The sequence below is a fragment of the Rhopalosiphum maidis genome, chromosome 1, assembly GCF_003676215.2.
Source record: "Rhopalosiphum maidis isolate BTI-1 chromosome 1, ASM367621v3, whole genome shotgun sequence".
Classification (NCBI taxonomy): domain Eukaryota; kingdom Metazoa; phylum Arthropoda; class Insecta; order Hemiptera; family Aphididae; genus Rhopalosiphum; species Rhopalosiphum maidis.
The window spans coordinates 47,775,917-47,796,864 of record NC_040877.1 but is presented as its reverse complement, the minus strand read 5'-3'; the positions used below and the strand labels follow the sequence as shown (position 1 = coordinate 47,796,864).

The 20,948-nt window shown below is 29.5% G+C and overlaps 2 protein-coding genes across 2 annotated transcripts; one reads left to right on the top strand and one right to left on the bottom strand.

Annotated features, from left to right (window-relative positions):
* Nucleotides 1-7,337: 7,337 nt before the first annotated feature.
* Nucleotides 7,338-8,881, bottom strand: LOC113550268. The gene is made up of 3 exons (XM_026952000.1): nt 8,743-8,881; nt 8,362-8,540; nt 7,338-7,535 (listed from the first exon to the last, which is right to left on the bottom strand). The coding sequence occupies exons 1-3, from the start codon at nt 8,879-8,881 to the stop codon at nt 7,338-7,340; spliced, it is 516 nt and encodes a 171-aa protein (XP_026807801.1).
* Nucleotides 8,882-15,025: 6,144 nt separating this feature from the next.
* On the top strand, nt 15,026-19,716 carry LOC113547808 (ATP-dependent RNA helicase bel-like). Its single transcript, XM_026948325.1, has 7 exons — nt 15,026-15,088; nt 15,213-15,252; nt 16,367-16,441; nt 16,603-16,931; nt 17,506-17,736; nt 17,814-17,990; nt 19,564-19,716. The coding sequence occupies exons 1-7, from the start codon at nt 15,026-15,028 to the stop codon at nt 19,714-19,716; spliced, it is 1,068 nt and encodes a 355-aa protein (XP_026804126.1).
* The last annotated feature ends 1,232 nt before the right edge of the window (nt 19,717-20,948 follow it).

Here is a 20,948-nt window from a genome sequence, read left to right as displayed (position 1 = left end):
CCTATATACGATAAACATTTATTTATTTAGCACAATATATAATAACGTAAAATTATAATCATGAATCATAATACTTAATATTCTTATGTTTTTTACATAAAGATTCGTCTTTGGAAACGATTTGTCCAATTTTACGTTTCACCTATATTTATAATAAAAAATTACAAAAATTAATGTGTGTCATGATATTATTATAGATGTTTTATACGGACTTGAAAAAGATGATTTGTGTGTGCTTCGGTGAAATCATTAATTTCAAATTCTGTTTCCGTCCCATCCTTCAAAACGCGATGAAGTAATCATTATTTTAATAATTTAATACAGTACAATATTTATTACGAATAATACATACATCGAGTTCTAAATGAAAAATTGCTTCAAAAGAGTAAAATTTTTGACAAATTGGTTCCTCGACGTGTATTTTCAACATCGAAGTTCTAGTAGTTAAATCAATGATCTAAATTATATTATTAAATTTCAACATTTGAATGTAGTGATATTTATATACATAATATGATAGAACTATAATACAGAACAGCAAACTTATCCAATTTTTATGTAATATGATAATGCCATGTTAAATGTTTGCAAAATATGAATAATACGTACTGCATCATCGGTAATAGGTTTCACACCAAAAATCTCAGATTCTTTATAACCTAATGATATTTTTCCGAATATCAAATTATTAACGAATTTTTTAACAAGCTCCATCATAATAAGATCTATAAGACTGTGATTTTTTATTTTTAACGAATATCAATAGTTATTTTATTCGAACAAAAATAATATATAGAATGTACAAAAATCAATTGTTATATTCCATGGTTACGTAAAAGTATATAAGATTATTATATCAAAACCATCATGAACGAGGAAACAAACGTATTACATTTATTAATTTAATTCTGCAATATAATATCATTTTAGTTCAAATATATTTATTGATGACCTCTGTTATATTGCAATGTATAAATGCTTAAAGTAACTGATTGAATATCGTGGTACTGTGGTATAGACAGACTTTTGCACAAGTTATGACACAACTTACAATATTTGCATAGAACATTATGTACCTACTACTGTAATATGTCTGTATAGTATTACTTTGTAAATTATTAAACCATATTATTACTAGAATATTTACTAAAAAATACGAAGTAGATTAAATTAAAAGTTTTTTTTTGGCATAGAAATATTAAAATCGTATGTTCGTTAGACATAATATAAAACATAAACTATTTATTCTAATTATAGTTATAGTAATAAATACTAATAAAATAATATGCAGGCTAAATAATGTTTGTTATTAATTTTCTTTTAATAAATATAAGGAACTTCTAAACTAATAAACCTATTAACTGTTTATTTCTTGTTATTGTATTTTTTTGTTATTTTTTTAATTATTTGAATGCATTCATATTATGATATTAGCAAAACACCAAGAAATTTATTGTATTTTTTATAAGGCGTATGTTGTACCCAATTATTACCTACAAATCTGTAAAATAACTAATTTAAATTATAATATAATAAATCTTGTTCGTCAGTTCTTTTTAAATATTATATATAGGAGTATAGGAGGTCTAAAATAGTATCACACGAACTAGCTGACCAGTCTGCAATCCATAAAACATTTATACATAATTTTGTGAGTAATATTTATTTATTTTAGTTGTACTATTATAAACTAAAGATTAGAAAATTAGTCTATAAAGTGTTGTAATTATAATAGTTCAGCTCCAATAGCTGTCTATCTAATTTAAATATTTACAATAAAGTATTATTATATCATAGGACATAGACAGTTATATTTATTATTGATTTATATAGTATATTGTATATCTTTTATTATATAATAATATTTATATATTAATTATAATTCTAGAATTATAAAGTGTTGAATTTAAATAATAGTAACCGGAGGATGGGTACCATATTTTATGTAACTTGATTACTTTTTTTTCAAATAACAATTTTTTTTTTTTCTATAAATTATATTATTTTACTTACACAAATACCAGCGATATATGCATTGAACTATGTTAACTATTTATAATCCTACACCTTTAGTTATTGATAAATAAAATAACTACCTTTATTTATTAATGATTTAAAATGAATGTTATTATTATACCATAATGAAACTGAACTAATAATACGATGGGACTAATAATTCCGCAGCATCTGCAGCCTCACTTATCACTTTATATGTTAAGACACGCATTTAAATTCAACACTAGTAAGCTGGAAATTGGCGAATGCCATGCTACGACAAAACTATGATTATAAATTTAAACAAATTAACACATTATTAAAAATGTATAATTCGATATTTATTTGTTTATATTTCCCATATATTATATTTATTAATTATATTGGTGTATAAGACGTATTTTATCGCGAGAAATTGCAGTTACTATTTTAGCTATCTATAAATTGTCATTACAGACGATCGGCGTTCGCGAATTTTCGCTTACGATGTGGATTAGGCCTATTGGGGACACCACAATAAAAAACGCGCCTCGTGTAATACCTCGTAATGTTATTAAACAATATGGATGATGTTATATTGTACGCCGTTTAATAATAAAGGTTGTGAGGAAAATTACACAACACTGTTATTATTATCTTAGTACCTTACATGCAATTTTTTTTATTAATAAAAATTAAATAATTATTTATATCAAGAAACGGGAAATATTGATTTATTAAGTATTAAAATACAATAGTTTTGAAAAAAAATATATCCTTTGACTTGTTATTATATTTACTTTGAGTAGTAATTATATTAGTCCTTATTTTACAAAGACATTAGCAAAAGCGGGTCTAGTTAAATATTGCTAGAAATATTGTATGTATCTATTACTTAAAACGTTGAATTTACACATTTTTTTTTACTAATTATTATGTATTTTATTAACGTTTTAATTTTTATTTCACGTTAATTTGAAACTTCATATTTTACTCGTTTACTGAGTCATTGGTTACGTATTTGTGTCTTATATTAAAATACAAATGTTTGCATGTGATTTGTAACATTTGGATTTTATTAACTATAGGCTGCAATTTCATTGAAATTATAATGTTCATAACCTTTTACGCTAACCAGTTTTCAACAAAAGTTATTTTTTATTTTCTTGAAACTCAAAAACGTATTTTAATATAGAAAGAGAGTTTGACAGTCGCCCATGCACGGTAACATTTTTTTAGAGGTATCGCACGTACGCTTCCATCTTAAAAATACGTATATTTAGTTTTTTAGGTGAAAACGGCAAAAAACGACCAGGAACCGCGCCCGGGCGTAAGTTAACTACGCACGTTATTCGGCCACTCAAAGACTCTGGCGGCATGGTGGTTACCTGTAAAAGCGCGGTTAATGACGCTGCTCGACAATAGTACCATATTATACAGTAAACTCCGCTTTTAAGACTCACGGATATAAGGTTCAGTCGCTTATTAGACTCAAAATCGTCTGGAACGGTCCGGACGTATCAAAATACATTAAAAAAAAATCGGTTATAAGACTCAAATTTCGTAAAATAAATAGTAGAAAATAAACTTTTTTGCTTATAATTTAGAAATAAATTAGTATTGAAAATTTAAATAATATTCGTGTTGTTTATTTCTAGTTTCTGTTGGTACCTTATAACGTATAATAATTTTTATTGCAGATAAAAGTTCACATTTATCGCAACGATTATCGTTATTATATTTTCGGAATATTAGAACAAAATAAAAAACAAACTAAAATTACAAATTTTTTTCAAAATAAATAATAAATACATTATACATACATCCTTTATAATTTTTTATTAATGTATAATTTTTATAATATTTTTATTTGTAATATTTACCTATTATAATTTTAATTTTTTTTATCAGGATTATTAAATTTATTCAATAATAAGTATGTAATATTTAATATGTGTTAAAGTATTAATATTAAAGGAAAATATGTAGTAAATACGTAATTAATTTTTTTTCCACTTCACCTATAAGATTCATTCGGTTATAAGACTCACTTTGTGCTGGTCCCTAAGTGAGTCTTATAAGCGGCGTCTACTGTATTATATTACGGTGTTCGTGGCATGTTACGACGGCGGCAGAAATTTTTCACAGGTCAGCATTGAGGTGGTTAACGGCAATCCCAATTAAATTGTCGTCCGGCGAGACAAGCGCCTGATTGTTGATATGTATATAATACATACACATAGAGCATTCCGAGCGCATGCCGATGACGAGGCAAATTAATGTGCCCCGTTTAGTCAGTGTCATGATTTCAGTGATGTAATTTCATGTCACTACAATATTTTGATATATAATAAATAAATATATATCGTCATCACTGCCACAGTTATGATATGCAGTAGAATCCGCTTAATTCGGTGACCTATTTGTCCCCGTTATCCGACTGTCCCGATTAACCGAATAACTAACAAACCGATACATTCGTTCGGGACTATGCCAATCTGTCCCTGTTAAGCGGTTGTCCCCTTTATGCGGTGTCCCGAATAAGCGGATTCTACTGTATAAAATATACATAGATCTCGCTCAGTACCGTCATGCCACCGCGAATACACGTCGTCACTGCAACACTCAAAAACGTGCTGACCGTTGGTTGTGAGTACCCGCAATCCCATACCACACGACATTTGATTTTTTTAAACTTAATACCATTTGCGATTTCGATAGGCTATTCGTCAGCGGTATACGTCGTATACCGGCTCGATTTTATACAGATATTATTATGACGTGCGTCCGAGTGTGCCACCACATCACGGCACCTATTCGTTGTCAGACGCTTCAGTGTTTTTATCGCTGTTGTCCGGCTTGTCCGCCGGTTGTTCCATCGCCGGACGCCAACTTCTCTGCCGTCTGTCGTTGCACACGCAATGCAGTCTCGCTCTTATACTATACCGTTGTTCATGACGTTTCGTGACCATCATAAGCGGTCGGTCGCGCTGTTCCGTAACAATAGCCATAACTGCTATTGGTGTCGTAGCGGCAGCATCGTCGTCCACTCCGGTCCACGAGATTGTAAACGGCGGGTGTCGTTCGGCTGGCCGCCATGCAGAGGAGGTGTAACACGTCCACAATCGAGCGAGCGGCAATCGTGAACTCGTCACACGACGAGGTGCCGGAAAACTTGCGTTGGTGATTAATCGCCAAACTCCGTAGTGCCTCCTCTTTTTCGTACCCCCGATTCCGCATCGCTACATTCGCCCTACGCGACGTCTTCACCTGAGAACCACAATTTTACGTACGTCGTCGGTTCGTCAACAGTTGTATCGTCGACAGCGAAATACTGCGTCTTATCGTATAATCCCACGTTGTCTACGACGTTATCGAAAAATACCATAATTTACACTTCGGATGGTGCCGGCCGGTGCTAAATCTCAGTCACCACATACACTGATACTAACTGATTATACGTATATGCTGTGTGCGTACGTCTCTCTGATTGCTGGTGTAGCACAGGTTGTTGTTCCGTCGCTTCCCGCAAACGCAAACCGAATTTAGATATATATCACATACCCACTCGTCTAGACGTTTTCACATTTGTATACGTGCAATGAGTCTACGGTATCGTATTCATCGAGCCATCGTCCAGAGCCGTTGTGATGTTTTTTGTATTAGCGATTATCATTTGATTGAGATTGCTGTTGACCGCCGTCCCCGTTATAGTACACGGACCATCGCCAATAAACGTGCAGAAGTGACTTGTAATCATATTCCGTTCCTGCTGTTTCTCATATATAGTGTGGTGTCTCGTGAACTAATCATTTCAAACTGATCACGCGACTAAGATCGTTGTAAATTCATCGCGGTGTCAACTATTTATCATGGCTAAGTTTATCACCACCGACCTTGCTCGTATATTTATTTAGATTATATTATTCTGCAATAGAATGCATGATTTTTTTTAGTTTTATAAATTTTACAAAGTTGACGGAATATAACATACATACAACATAACACAGCAGATTTGCTTTCAGGAGACCCCGAATGAACTTTTCCCGAACGATATCTTATCCGAAAATCCGAAAACCCGAAACCTTTTTTCCCGAACATCTTTTACCTTTTTAATCGATATTAAAAACGTAAAATATAATACATATAAAAAATAAAAAATAAATTAATAAAATTAATAATAATACAATAATTAATGCTGTAGTATCATCAATAAATATTTTGTAGATCAAATCGTCACTGTCGACCCAGAAGTAATTCGAGATAAATATAAATAATATACTGTTTGCATATTTCCAGAATTGTAAATACTTGTGTAAAAATAGTGGGACACACCTAAGAATTATGAAAAATTAATAAATATATATATATAATAATAATAATAATGTAAATATGGACAAAATATTAATACTTTAAATGTTTTTAGTTTTATTTTGTGCAAATTTATAAATTAACACTCCAGTAACGCGACTACGATCACAACGATTTACGTTAGGTTAGGTCACTAACCATTTATTGCACGGAAAATATGATTTCCAATTGAATGTATAGGAATAGAATAGCTTTATTTTAGTTATAGGTATAAGACACGATGTATAGAAATTACATAGGTCCCTATACTATAACAGTTATAACAACAATTTTTAAATCTTTAAACAAATTTTATTTCGGGAACAATAACCGTCGGAAAAAATTGTTTGGGAAAAACGGTCTCGATTTTTCGAATTTTCGAATATAATACCGTTCTGGAAAAAGTTCATTCCGGAATTTTGATTCGGGCAAAACAGCTGGAACGAATTAATTCTGCTGAACACAGATTTGTCATGTTTCGGGTGACAAAACAAAATATAGCTTGTTAGTTTACTTTAATCTATCTTAAACACTTTTAATCACAAATTTAATATTAATATATAATTGCCTATTGGTTAACAGATAAGCATAATATGTTTAGATTACAGCAGATGTGGTTGTAGACTTAAGTTTTGGTGATGTTGACAAAAAAAAAAAATATCAATTTAAAAAAATGTAAATAAATATATAAATAAATAAATAAAATAATAATAAATAATAATAATAATAATAATAATAAAATAATTATATAATAATTTATAATATATAAATTATATTATTTTAAACACTATTATATAATGATATAATAGATTTTAATATTTTATCTGTTATATCTTGGGAGGCTAGATTCGTTTTTTGAATTTAAACCCTTGGAGAATAGTCCCTCAAAAAAAAAAAATCCTCCTTTAAAAAAAATGCGCTTATGCTAAAAAATTATACATTGTACAATATTTTCATAAGACAGTGAAACCTGTTAATTAATAAGCATAAAAGTTTATTATAAAGTAATTTTTTTAGATATATGCGAAATGGCCAGGTCCGACTAGAGCATGACTATCCAATGGATTACTTAGACGACTGGTAAAACGACTGTCTCTTCTGAACAATTTTTGATGAGATTTATGTATAGAATTTTTCGCTTTAGTCATATTTATGTCCCTTACGTTTGACGACTTTGCCATGTCGGTGTACAGTGGATATTTTCGTTGAAGCTAAAAAAAAATTCCTAGTTATAATTTTAATAATATTATGATTAATTTATAGTTAATATACAATAAATGTGAAATTTATTATTATACATTTCTGATAAATATTTTAATAAAAAAAAAAAATATATATATATATAGTTATTATTCATTTAAACTCAAACAATTAAGATCTAAGTAGTCTAAACACTCTAATCGAACAAAAAGTAAGTCGTTATGACGTTATGTATCAATATGGTAGTTTTTCAACTATATGGATAAGTTATTTGTATAAATAAGTTAGGTTTTATTGTAATATGGTATACAATTTGCAATTTTTATTATTTTATTTTTGTTAAAACTGCTATGTCCATAGTTTATTCAAATATTTGTGCACAAGCATGCCAAGTCCCGACTTATATTTTATTTTAATTCCCATTAAATACAAATTCACAGCTATTTACTTCACTTATTTTATTATATATTATTCATAAAATATATCAATGAAATAAAAAATAAAGATTACATCTTAAACATTACTTTTTTTACGTAATATTTTTAGTAAAACTTGTTTTTGCGTTTACCATCAATTACAAAAATTGGACATATAAATTGTATGCTTTAAAGTATTGAATATATAGGTTCAATGGTATACTAATGGTAAAGATCAAACCCTCTTCTCTCCAATTTTTTTTTCGGACAATGCAATTTTGTTCTGGAATACTTTTTGGCCAGCTAAGGTACCTAATTTTTAAATTTAAACTACTCCTCCCCCCAAATTAAGATTTAAATATTCAACCTAATCTATCCAGGTAGTTAGTATTGTTAATGACAGATTTTTCGAAAGACATACTTCTTCATCGATTTCGGAGCCCAGTTCTTTAACTTTAAATCCTGGTAAGACAAAGGACTCTGCGTACGTACTACACGCTTTGGTCTCGTTAGCGCGGAGCCGTTGCTTTTCAATCTGGTCCATAGTCATCTTGGTCATCTGTTGCCACATAAAATCTTCCAACACGCGTCTCTTGCGTTCTATGATATAAATTTATATTTTTAAACATCATTATCACGTAAAAATATGGATTTAAACAACAAAAATCTTCAACTCGCGCTAGGCCACTACAATTAGAGACCAAATTACCACTCTTGGTCAGCCCTCTCCCAACAATCAAATTTAAGTTTTATAAGTTTGTAATACAATCTTCGGTTTCCATAATGAAAATTTTAGACTCACCGTTTTCAGTCTCGATATGGTTTTCCTCTTGCGCCCTCTTCGCTTCGACCATCGCGTCATAATGTAATCGGGTGACTGAAGGCTTCTTGTATTCATTTTCTCCACCTGGTGACGTGAACATCCATCGTTGACTGTGCATTTTTTTGTCAGACAATTTTTTTTGTTTTATCAGTTATAAAACTGACACAACCACTTCGTAATAGTTATGTAAATATCATGTGAATGCCAAACGCAACTATTTTTACGGGCGTTTGTTTATTTTCTCTCAGATTGCTTTCTTGAGTATCAGCCAGCAAGTGGTATTTAATAAATAATATGTAATAGTGAGTGTGTATAGAATATAGATTGAAATATTTAAAAAAACCTTATTCAAACACCAAATTGTAAATTTGATTATTTTTTATTTATCATTTTATTTTTTTTTAATAAAAGAACACTTAACACTGTAGTATAGTACATTATCTGAAAATAAACCATAAAAATTAAATATAATTTAAGTAAATAATCATAATATACTGTACTACTGTTCAAAAAATTATAGTATAAAACAAACACATCCTTGCGACTCTTGATATTCAAATGAGCTTCTCTTTGATGCTGTCAACCGTCCTCCGGATTGAAATTATACAAGGATGTAGCGTAATAATTCCAATTATTTTTGTTTTTCTGATATTATGACAAGATACTATAAAACTAATGTGCAGATTAAATGTAATTTAAACTTATAGAAAAACCAATTTTAATATTTAGTATTTACGATTAATTTTGTATTCAATTTTGTAGATTTGTGCGTTGTAGAAATTCACTGCCAGTGTCAAGTCAATCTTTTAAATTAATCATAAGGAACGTTGAAGACGTTCGGCGGTATCCGGTCCCGAATTCGACTCGGTTGATCGTACTAGCCATTAACATTATCCAATTATTCGACTGGTTTTCAACGAACAGTATTCGTGAAAGATGTGCATAGTACATTAATCATCCCCGAAAACTTCGTGGACTCTTTCACATTCATATTTGTGTCGAATAGAATCTATGAAACGACCAGAATCCCCAAACAACCGCAATTATAGTATAAGCCCGACGTCTTCAATTCTGGACAATTCTATATACTTGACGAACGGCTTGAGAACAGTAATATAAAAGTAATAGAATAAGTCTGTGCACGCCCGACTAACTGTGTGTAAAATCGGAAATTAATTATAAAACGTTATTATTTTTAACATATTTAGTGAATGACTAGATATGTTAATAGCTATTATATTATTCCATTTATTCAAACTAAACTTTTTATATTGCAATACTTAGTACACCAAAAAATATTTATTGATCAAAAACTAATTTTCTTGACACGCAAACCGGATCTAATCCGTTAGGTTAGATGGACAGTGGTCTTACATAATAGCCCCGACACATCCAAAACGGCTTTCATCAATTGTTTGCTTGTTCTCAAACGAGAGAACGGCTCAGGTCGAAAAAGGTTTTACGAACAGGTAAACTCGCAGACTGCTGACGGTAATACAAGTACTTATACCGATTTGAGATCAATAGACTGGTATACCGTATATTTAAAACTTATAAAACAGAATACTGGAAAATACTGGACATAATTTCTATACCGAAATTAATTATATATTATACATAAAATAAAATACGGGAGCTCATTACAAACATTGACAAGTTTTTATCAAATAAAATAAAACACGTATAGCTTATATAAATAAACTGTACCAATAACATTTACCCGATGTGTGTTTTTTTTTTTTCACAAATGCATACTTGTTTTTACATTTTTTATTATTTTTTTATTTCCTAATACAATTTAATTCACAATACTATATGATTTTTATAATTTACTTAGTGTTTATCAACACATTTTTAACTACATCGCTTTTGAGACAATCAAAAAGTCTGTATATAGAGGGAAGGAATTAGTGGTGTAAAAACCATAGCCGTTTCTGCCGTTTGAGAATTTACCTTTTCATAAAATGTCCTATGCCAATATGCCCATGTAACTTGAATATAATGTAATTGTCATTATTTGTCCCTAATGAAATTGAACAAAACATTTTAAAAGAATATGTTTCTTCCCATTTTACAAAATACATCATCAAATTTAAAATTATAGTTAAAATATCAATCGCTAAAAAATTTGCATTCAATTATAATGTTTATTATTGGACGGATTTCAGCCATTAATACGTATAACTCCAAACCTGTGACTGAACGGTATAACTTCCCACTGCAAATTATAACAAGTGCAGTTATGCCTAACTTTTGAATGTATATAATTTATAATAAATTGGACGTGCATATGATGGTAAAACACGTTGAATACGCTGTACCTAATATAAGTAATTCACATCGTATTATGTCATGTTATTTTCTAAATATTACGAACGTACTGGCCTAAGCGTCGAAATTTGATTTTTGATTGTCCTTTGTATTCGTACCACTAATTATATGTAGATAGGTACTTAGGTAGATACTGTTTAGTATAGTTTTATATAAAACTGTTTAATACGTGGATGGGGTGAAGGAGACCTACATACATACCCAAATTCGCAACACGTTTATACGCTGACACTCAAATTGCCTTCCAAATTAAGGTAGGTAGGACCTTACCTTTTTCACTCAAATTGCCTCCGAAAAAACTCAGAGGTCACGTTAGGTGTACGTAAACAGATTTGCCTAATAAATAACTCCAGAAGAAATAACCCCGCAAATATATAACCACGGAAAAAATAATCCCATATGAGATGTTGTAAGATTTTAAATGATAATAATTATATAATATTCAAAACTAAAATGTCTATTCTAATTTATACGTGTATGAGAATATTTTATAAAATATATATTTTAATTTTTATAAGAGTTATGAGCATTTTCAAATATTTAATATTTTTCATACTCATAACTCACCTAAAAATTAAAAAAAAAGTAAAAATCCGACTAGAGAACACAAATAATGTTCTTACCTAAAAGTTTGATTATAAGTCAATTCACTCTAATATCGAAACTAAAAGCACACTATATTACGGGTGCGACGTCTTCTTAAGGGGTACACAAAGTTTGCATACCAAAATAGGTAAACGAACCTTTTTGAACGAATTGCGTCCGAAAATTTATAAACTGTACTCTATACACGGAATTACAAATATAAAAACGACCACATATATTTTTTGTATACAAGATGTTCGATTCGTGTAGACGGTACCTATACATATAATGTATTATCAACTTACCCCTCGTGCTAACATTTACAATAATGAATTATTTTTCTAACAAGAACATTTGAAGAAGGCACCTACACGTCACCGCGGGGGATTGACGCCTACCCGGCACGATCGTGACCCGCCGGCTCGAAAAAAATTAAAATATAAATGTATATCTTATAGTTAGTTTTTTCGTTTTTTTCAAGCAATAATCTTTTGGGTATATAATATATATACACGATATGTAGTTATTGTTAGCAGAACAGAAAAAATATTCATTTTAATATAACTGATACGTGTTAAATAAAAACACGTGTTGAGCGTGGGGGCTATTCGTTGTTTAGTTAGATCAGTGGTTCTCAACCTTTTTATGTCCGTGTATCACCTGCCATTAGAAATGTCAAATGTTTCTCAAAACTAATAATATTCACAAAAAAAGGAACAAAAATAATCAACTACCGCAAGAAATAGTTGGTTGTAATTGTACACACGTACGCTAAAAAAAACACAACCTCGCACACGCGCCAGTTATAGAGTACCTTGCCAAGTTGTCTTGCCCGAATTATCTTTTACACTTTTATTCCAACTTGATATCTGTTGTTGAATAAAAAAACAAAAACTTCATCTCAAAATTATACAAATATAGTACCAACGTTTTTGTTTTAATAATAATATAGCCGGTATAGGTATACGCGTATAATAATATTATAGTATGTACTATTTTAATGTTTAGTTTACATAGGTAGGTATAATATTAGTATTACCCAAATGATAAATATTTTTCCAAAGTTGTTGAATATCTGTAACAGTATGGCCAATATGGGTGGTAGGTAGATCCCTAGATCTAAACGGGAAGTCACGTGACGACTTATAGCGTTGGTTGCTTTAATATATTAAACCATAACGGCTATACCACTGCAATATACCATATATATATTGAAGACAGTAGAGCGCGTACTACATAATCGTTTGCTACCCGCACCAATCGATAGATAATTTTATAAAACTGGTTTGCGCAGGCCACATAGATGTATACGTTGGGTATATGGCCCAAACGCACAAACTAGTTTTTGGGTGTTTGGGGGATTGATGAATTCTCGCTAAACGCGCCACCGAAGACGTGTATTTTATTTCACTTTATTATTACTGTAACTACAGTAGTTATCGATACGACGACGGGGTGTAGGTACGCGCAGCATGCGAAGAACACAGCACGAAAACCGGTTCCCGCAATGGCATCAATACACTCTTAGAATTTTAGAATTTTTCACCACTCTCACACCGCGTGGACAACATCCCCTCTCGACACGCGATTCATAGCGCTCCTACAGTGTTATGCCATCCCTGCCAATAGCCGTCACACCGTACACGGGTATAGAGAGCCGCTGTCCTCTGTCGCGTTTCGTTTCGTTCATTCGTCCGCGGTTAATTTGTTGGCTCTTCCGTACAACCATCCGCTACCGTCGTGTTTCCTCTTCGTCGTCTTAACGCCGTACCGCCGTCTCGATCTGCAGTCCGGTCATCGTATAAATTATCATTTTTAAATCTAACTCTTTCACCCTACGTACACTCACATACCGACATACCGCTTATACATACCTCTTACACACGGAAATCAGAGGTTCTTGCAGTGTGTGACGCGCGTCACTGCGTACCTGTGCTCTTTGTCTTATATAATAGTCCCAGAAGGTCACTGCTGTCGAACACGTCGCACGAAAATGGACATTTTTCGTATACGGATTTTTCAACTTTTTCGTTTTGTATACTTGTTTATGACTAGGTATTATAACTATTATATATTATTATAAATTATTCGTATCGCGTACAATATACATAAAAATTACTTTCAGTGAGCTATAACTTTTCGAATAGCTAAATAAAGCGCTAAAGCACCTGCAGCACACGGCCAGGTATATATGTTATTTAATTATTTTGTAACTTAAATTATAATCAATCAGTATAAATAAATAAATACAAATAAAATTACCTGCTAATTACTATCTCTGTCTGACTATACAATTTCCTGTAATACTTGCTTCTTTACAATAGATATATATTGTATATTGTAATGGGTTTGCATAAACTATAGTCATAAATAGAAGAAGAGAGATTTAGTAATAGATTATTTTTGTTAATTATCGTTTTTATTAATCTTTTCAATTTTAATCAAATCATATTCTATTATTTTATTTAGTAAATAGAAATGTTTTGTTAGTAATAAATACCTAAGCGGGCTAGAGTCTAGCCAGGTTAGTAGTTTTCAACCTTTTTAACCATGCGGTACACTTCATCTCCTACAACATTTTCGCGGCACACCAATCCATATAATATGTGAAAGTGAAACATATTTTATATATATAACTATATATACATGTAAATATATACTAATAAAACTATTAACAGATTTTTCGTGACACACTTCAATAGCGCACACGGCACACCGGTTGAAAACCACTGGATTAGACGTTTGGAAAGTAAAGACTTTTCAAATAGACTTTTAAATTCTTTAAAAATGTATATTTAAGTAGCTTGTAGCTACATACACAGACACATACGAGTCTCGATAAATGATAATTCGCATTTCGAGAAGGGTATAAGTGAATTCAACTAATATGTTTTAAAATTTTAAAATTTAGATTCATATAAAATATGATAAAATATCAGTAAGGTACTTCTTCAAATTTCAAAAGACAAAAAAAAATTAAGTTACTAAGATTCGGATTGTATAAAAATATACGAATAACGTAAATGTATGTAGTACTGCATAGTAGTGACATTTAAATAGTTGCACTATAGCAGTACTAATATTTAATCTGGCTATAATTTAATTCCATCGTCAAGACAATTTGTTTTCATCGTAATAAATAGTTGGGTGCTAATATTTTATTCTGCAGCGTATAACAACTTTTAATTTATCTATACGACTATACACCCACACTTTCATTGACTCAAACAAAATTAGCTGTATGACAATTTTAACTCATCTACTAGTGCCTACTAAAAGCACTAATAATTATCAACACCAACAGTTTATAATAAATAACAGTAAAATTATTTGTAAATTGTACGGCATGCCAATAAAACCCGTAAAAGACTTCCCAAATGGCACCGCTGTAGTACCTACTGTGCTTGAAGTAATTAAGTATAAATACACATGGCTTAAACTTGTTTATTATATTCAAATTTTTAACCAATAAATATTTATAAATATTTTTAAGCAAAACATTAGAATTTATTAGTACTATTTTTATATTGAAGATAAGTTTAGAAATCATCAATAAAAACCTTTCACATTTGGTCAAGAATTCTAATTAAGTAGATATAATTATTGGCGCCCATAATATTTGCCCAGTGTATGGTTTTTTTTTGTATATATTCTTATATATACATACTTTTTTTTAACATTTTTACTATTTTTAACACAAAAAAAAATTTATTCTCAATAATATATGATTTTGCAGTTTTGCCTACCCTTTGTAGGTTTATAATTGATAATGAACTGTAAGTGCATATGATGGCAAAACACGTTGAATACACTATGCCTACAGTTCTGTATGTAAAATATGTTATTCACATCGTATTATGTCAGGTGTTTTCCTAAATATTTCGAACGTACGCCTGAGCGTCGAAATTTGATTTTCGATTGTAGCTATCCTTTGTATTCGTACCCCTAATGGCCCTAATTATATTTGGGTAGGTACTTTGTACATAGGTAAATGCTTTATTACATGGTTAAACGTAAATTTTATAATTTATTATTATTATTTTAACATTAAAGATAAAGTTTAGAAATCATTCAGTAAATACCTTTTACATATGGTCAAGAATTTTTATTATAAGGAAACTATTCAATTCATAGGTATAGGTACCATTATTATGGCGATTATTAATATTTAATATACAGAGTAACTCGTCTAATTGATATTATTGCATTTGCACTATTATTGTATTTGTCAAGTAAACGAGTTACACCCAGTATAATATACATAGTTTTTTGAGATTAATATGATTGAATGATTTATCTTTTACTTGTTCTATAATAAATATTAAATACAATTTGCCAACTAGTCAGTAAAACCTCGTGAGTAATAAAATAAAAAGTAAGTCTTATACCCCAACTCCATTAAATTAAATCAAATAAAAATTATTGATTATTTATTTAATTATTTCCATATTTATGGAATTTTGTCAATTTCGACAACACTTTTTAATCTTATTCAACAAATAATTTAAAAGATTTTTATCTATAAATGAATTCCAATATATATATATATATATATAATATGTATAATAAATTAATAAATTCGTAGAAAAATGTATAAATAATGAGTATTGATCTCTTAAATTGACAGAACTAATAATTATAAATAATATTATATGTTTAAGAAAAACCAATATGGAAAACATTACCATTACTAAAATATACAAAAATACTAAAGATGTGAAAAGTGATGTTGAATCTGATCTTGAACGAAATTCAAACATCGGTAATTATAAAATATACCTAGCTACTTATTATAAATAACTGCATGGAAAATGGTTATAAATTAGTAATTACGCTAACTAATGACCAACGAAGCTTTACAATTTTATAGATTTCTTGAGGAATTGAAAAAAATAATTATAATTTAATCAATTATTATTAAAGATTATTGTACTCCTGGCAGTAGTGGAACTGATAGTAGTTTTGAGCAGATTATAAATAAATCGGCTTCCATTTCTTCAAATTTTGAAAAAATCTATAAAATTTCAAGCAACAATAATAAGATACAGAAGGTGGAAATAAATGGAATGAATAGCGTGGAATTTAAAGAAATGCAAACATCAATGAAGTATAATGGTATCCATGTAAGTCTGTCTGTCAATCTGTCATATCTTCGGTACCAAAAGGCTACTGTAATACAGTATTATGCAATTCCAATTCTTATAAGTGGAAGGGATATAATAGCCAGAACACCAACCAGTTCAGGGAAAACTGTAAGTACAAATATTTATAGGTAGTATAAACGAATTTGAAACGTCCTATTAAATCTATTTTTGTTATACCGGGTGATGGGCATGTAAATAGGTGTTTATTTTTAGGGATGGGGAGGGGGCGATTAACCTTTAGCAGAATAGTTGACGTTTAAAAAATGTACAAAAACTGTTTTCATCGTAGTTATGGAATCGGTTACTTACCGAACAGTGACCAACATAATTGATCATAATCAGAATTATTCAAATTTTTATATTTTTTTATTAGTTATTTGTTATTACAATACAATCATTAGGGAGGGGGATAGATTGCTCTTAACGCCCCTCTAAATTATATATCTGCTGTGTGATTCACCAAGGATGCCCCATTACCCCAACTATTTTTTCAATTAATAATGAATTTATCCAAATTTTTATTAATGAAATATTTATAAGCTTACAAAGTTACAAACCATGTTTTCAAATTGTTTTTGTACTATTAAAGAAATATCCGTATTGGTCGTATTATTTTTAGTTAAATTGTATACTTGTATTTATTATATTAATTGGTAAAATGTGTATTTATGTTATTTATCAGATAGCTTTTGTTGTACCAATAATCAACTGTATACTTGGATATTTATCTGAAATAAATGGCATCGGTCATCGTTCCGATTATTCCGGCCCACTTGCAATAATCGTTGTACCCACGATACAACGTGTCAAAAATGTTTATAATGTTGTAAGTCGTTTAATTGCAAACTCTGCAATAAAATGCGAACCATTGATTAAAATAGATTCAGTATCCGACCAAAAAAGTAAAATTCAGGTAAAAATAATAATAATCTTATTAATTTTTTGAAACATTTATGATATAATTATAATTTTATTTCGTCTCTCTTGCAGAACGGTGCTCATATTCTTATTTCCGATCCAGAATGTTTAGCTGGTATCGTGATCCGAGGTTGGATAACTTTTGCTGAATTACGAATAATTGTACTCGACGATGTAGATTCGCTGTTAAAAGTCGGCTATAAACCTGAAATCGAATTTATTTTAAACAATAAAAGTATGGTGTCGACGGTAACTACATATAATACTTTTTTTTTTTAGTAGTAGTTTTTAAATAAACTTATATCCTGTAGGTTAAAAATATCGTTACTACATTGTCTCCTTAATGGCTTAATCCTTGTAGAACGTATTATGGTTAACCCGTTACAACTTATTGCAATATATCAAATAGTTAATGATATTCAAATGCTACCTTATGGGTAAGGTTATTGTTAATAAATAATAAAACTATTTTATGTAACTAAACAATATTATTTAATTTAGTAAATATCAAAAAAGTTCTGAACACGAATCATACGGCCATACGGGGCTATACGGAATACAGTTTAACTTAATTATTTAATACTAACATTTTATTGAATAGGTAGGTACTAAAATCACTGTTTAGGCTTGCTAACTATTAAATTCGGTAATGTATAACATATTTTACATTTCGAATCTACAAAAATATCAATGTGGCATAGTTAAATCAAAAAAATTAACTTATTAACGATAACTTAATTTTAGATTCTGATCCGAGCGATAATGAATTTATTGATTTTACAATGATAGATGTTTTTTCTGTCTTTCATCACGTTTGAAGCAATAACAATGTTTCGATTTTCAATTTTTAGGGGTAGTTTTTAGTAGGAAATTGAATCTAGTTAGTGCTTTAAGGAGCTCAAAAGTATATTTTTTTCAGTAGTTCTTTTAAAAATTGAGAAAAACAAAAAAAAAATTTAGAAAATAAGGGAATTATTTGATAAAATGTATTTCTTTATTTTGATATAATTCAAAAATGAATAACCGTAGAAACTTGAAATTTTCACTAAGTATTAATGTTATTATTTTCTATACCTAGATGGTATAATTTTCCAAATATACACTCTTTTAGGATATTTATAAAAATTGAAATTTTTAATTTTTTTCTTAATCGCCAATAAGAATCTATATAAAATTTGTATATTTAAGAGTTAAAATTGTTTATAAAATTATACTTCTTTTAAGTAAGTTAATACTGAAATCAAAATATCTAAGGAAATATATCAACATTTTTATTTTGCGGTTATTGTAAATTCAAAAATATACAAAAATAGATGTTTAAACAAAAACAAACAATTTTAGTTTATTTATTTAGTTTCTGTAATTGTCGATGAGAAATGTATAACTGAGAAAAAATGCTAATATGCATCAAGGTTCCTTCACTAGTTGTTTATTTATATTAATAAAAAATATCAAACGTTTTTAATCACAATATTTTTTTATACACGTTTACAATATTACCTTGTTGACAAAGTTCGTACTTCAGAACCTTTCTGAGTTCACGATTTTTAATATAATTCAGTATGCAAAAATCTTTATTAGAGTATGAAAAAATTGAATAAAGATACATAATAATAGTAAAAATAAAAATTCATTTAAAATGCTATAGTAGTAACGCATACACAAAAAACCAGAAAATCGTAAATTTCTGAAAGCTGAAATTCGATTAAAACCTAAAAATTTATTATTTCCACGGTTTTTTTAAGCGTAGCAATCAAGTTGAATTTGTTCCTAAATTACCAACTGGCTATACATTTTAGTAAAAATATAAATTTATTTTTAGGACAAAAGAACAACAGTTTTGTTTTCTACCACTATGTCCGAGGATGTTCAACAAATTGCAATGACTTATTTGAAATCAAATTATGTATCAATAGATATTGAAGAGATGGCAGATCTCGAAGAAGCATATACCACGCAAGAAACAAATCATTGAAAAAAGATATACTTACATTATTGTATTTGTTCAATTAACTTCTTATTTTCAATATATATTGTTATAAGTTATAATTATAACTTTATTTTCTTAATGTTGATCTTAATCTCAATTAGACAACTATGACTTGCAAGTTAATTTTTTTCTCAAATTCCAAACTTCCCCACTTTTGATTTATTGTGTGCACATTTAACATAAACAACATGATGTTTAATTACATTATTCAATATTCATAAATTGATGTACCTATAATTCATTCATATAAATGTAAAAAATAACTCATTAACACGGTTCAACCTAACCCATTTAGATGATTACGAACAATTAAATATAATACTTAATCCACAGTATCAATTTATAGTTTGGTTCATCGTGTTATGATTACTGCATGGGCACAAATAGTGGTAAGAGTTTGGGGGAGGAGCTGTAGCTCAGTTGTATACTGGATTTCCAATGTATTATGTAGTTAAATCATAATTACTATGTCATAATAATTGTCAACTATCATCTTTGAACGTTAAGAAAAGCAAAAAATCCAAATTGATAAGACATAGCATACATAGCTCGTATGTTGAATTTAATTAGGTATTAAAAATAAAAAATAAATAGAGTGCCTATACAAATATCTATTTTAGTTGTGTATTTTATATTTGTTGCAAAACAATATGTGAATGTTTTTATGACTTAGGTACTTTGTTCTTTTTATTATGCATTTTTATTTGGAAATTTCAGTATTGTCCACTACCTACTCATAAATATCATTCTGATCAAGTGAATCTGATCAGTGGCGTGATAAACAAGTGCCCACCCACCTATTTATATAAGTACTAGGAACAATTCTAGTTTAGCTTCCAAGCTATTTTTGGGATTTTTTTTCTCAAAATGTGTGTTTTTATGCTTTATTTAGTTGTACTTTAAAACTCAAACTTCCTCTGAAAGTTATGTTCAAAAACCTTCAAAATACTTATTCGCTAATTCGCTATCTGTAGATGCGCTGCCCGGCTGACACCCTATTCCGCGGATAATCGATTATTATATTTAATAACTTTCAAAAGGCAACAAAACTGATAATGTTTTATTTTCGTGAAAAAATCCTTCATTTTCTAAACATTGATAACTCTTATAAAATAAATTAACACAATATCACAACTTGATATCACAATATCCCTCCGCAGTTACTTCGTGTGTATCGGCACTCGTCGCTTCGCTTCGTAAATTGAAAATATCCCTCG

Excerpts from the sequence above, each read along its gene's own strand:
- LOC113547808 (XM_026948325.1), top strand. The coding sequence starts at position 15,026 with ATGCCAATAAAACCCGTAAAAGACTTCCCAAATGGCACCGCTGTAGTA. Across the intron at positions 15,089-15,212 it reads TAGTACCTACTGTGCTTGAA|ATAAGTTTAGAAATCATCAA; the intron begins GTAATTAAGTAT and ends TTTATATTGAAG. Across the intron at positions 15,253-16,366 it reads TAAAAACCTTTCACATTTGG|TTACTAAAATATACAAAAAT; the intron begins TCAAGAATTCTA and ends AAAACATTACCA.
- LOC113550268 (XM_026952000.1), bottom strand. The coding sequence starts at position 8,881 with ATGCACAGTCAACGATGGATGTTCACGTCACCAGGTGGAGAAAATGAA. Across the intron at positions 8,541-8,742 it reads CCATATCGAGACTGAAAACG|AACGCAAGAGACGCGTGTTG; the intron begins GTGAGTCTAAAA and ends TTTATATCATAG. Across the intron at positions 7,536-8,361 it reads GCTCCGAAATCGATGAAGAA|CTTCAACGAAAATATCCACT; the intron begins GTATGTCTTTCG and ends ATTTTTTTTTAG.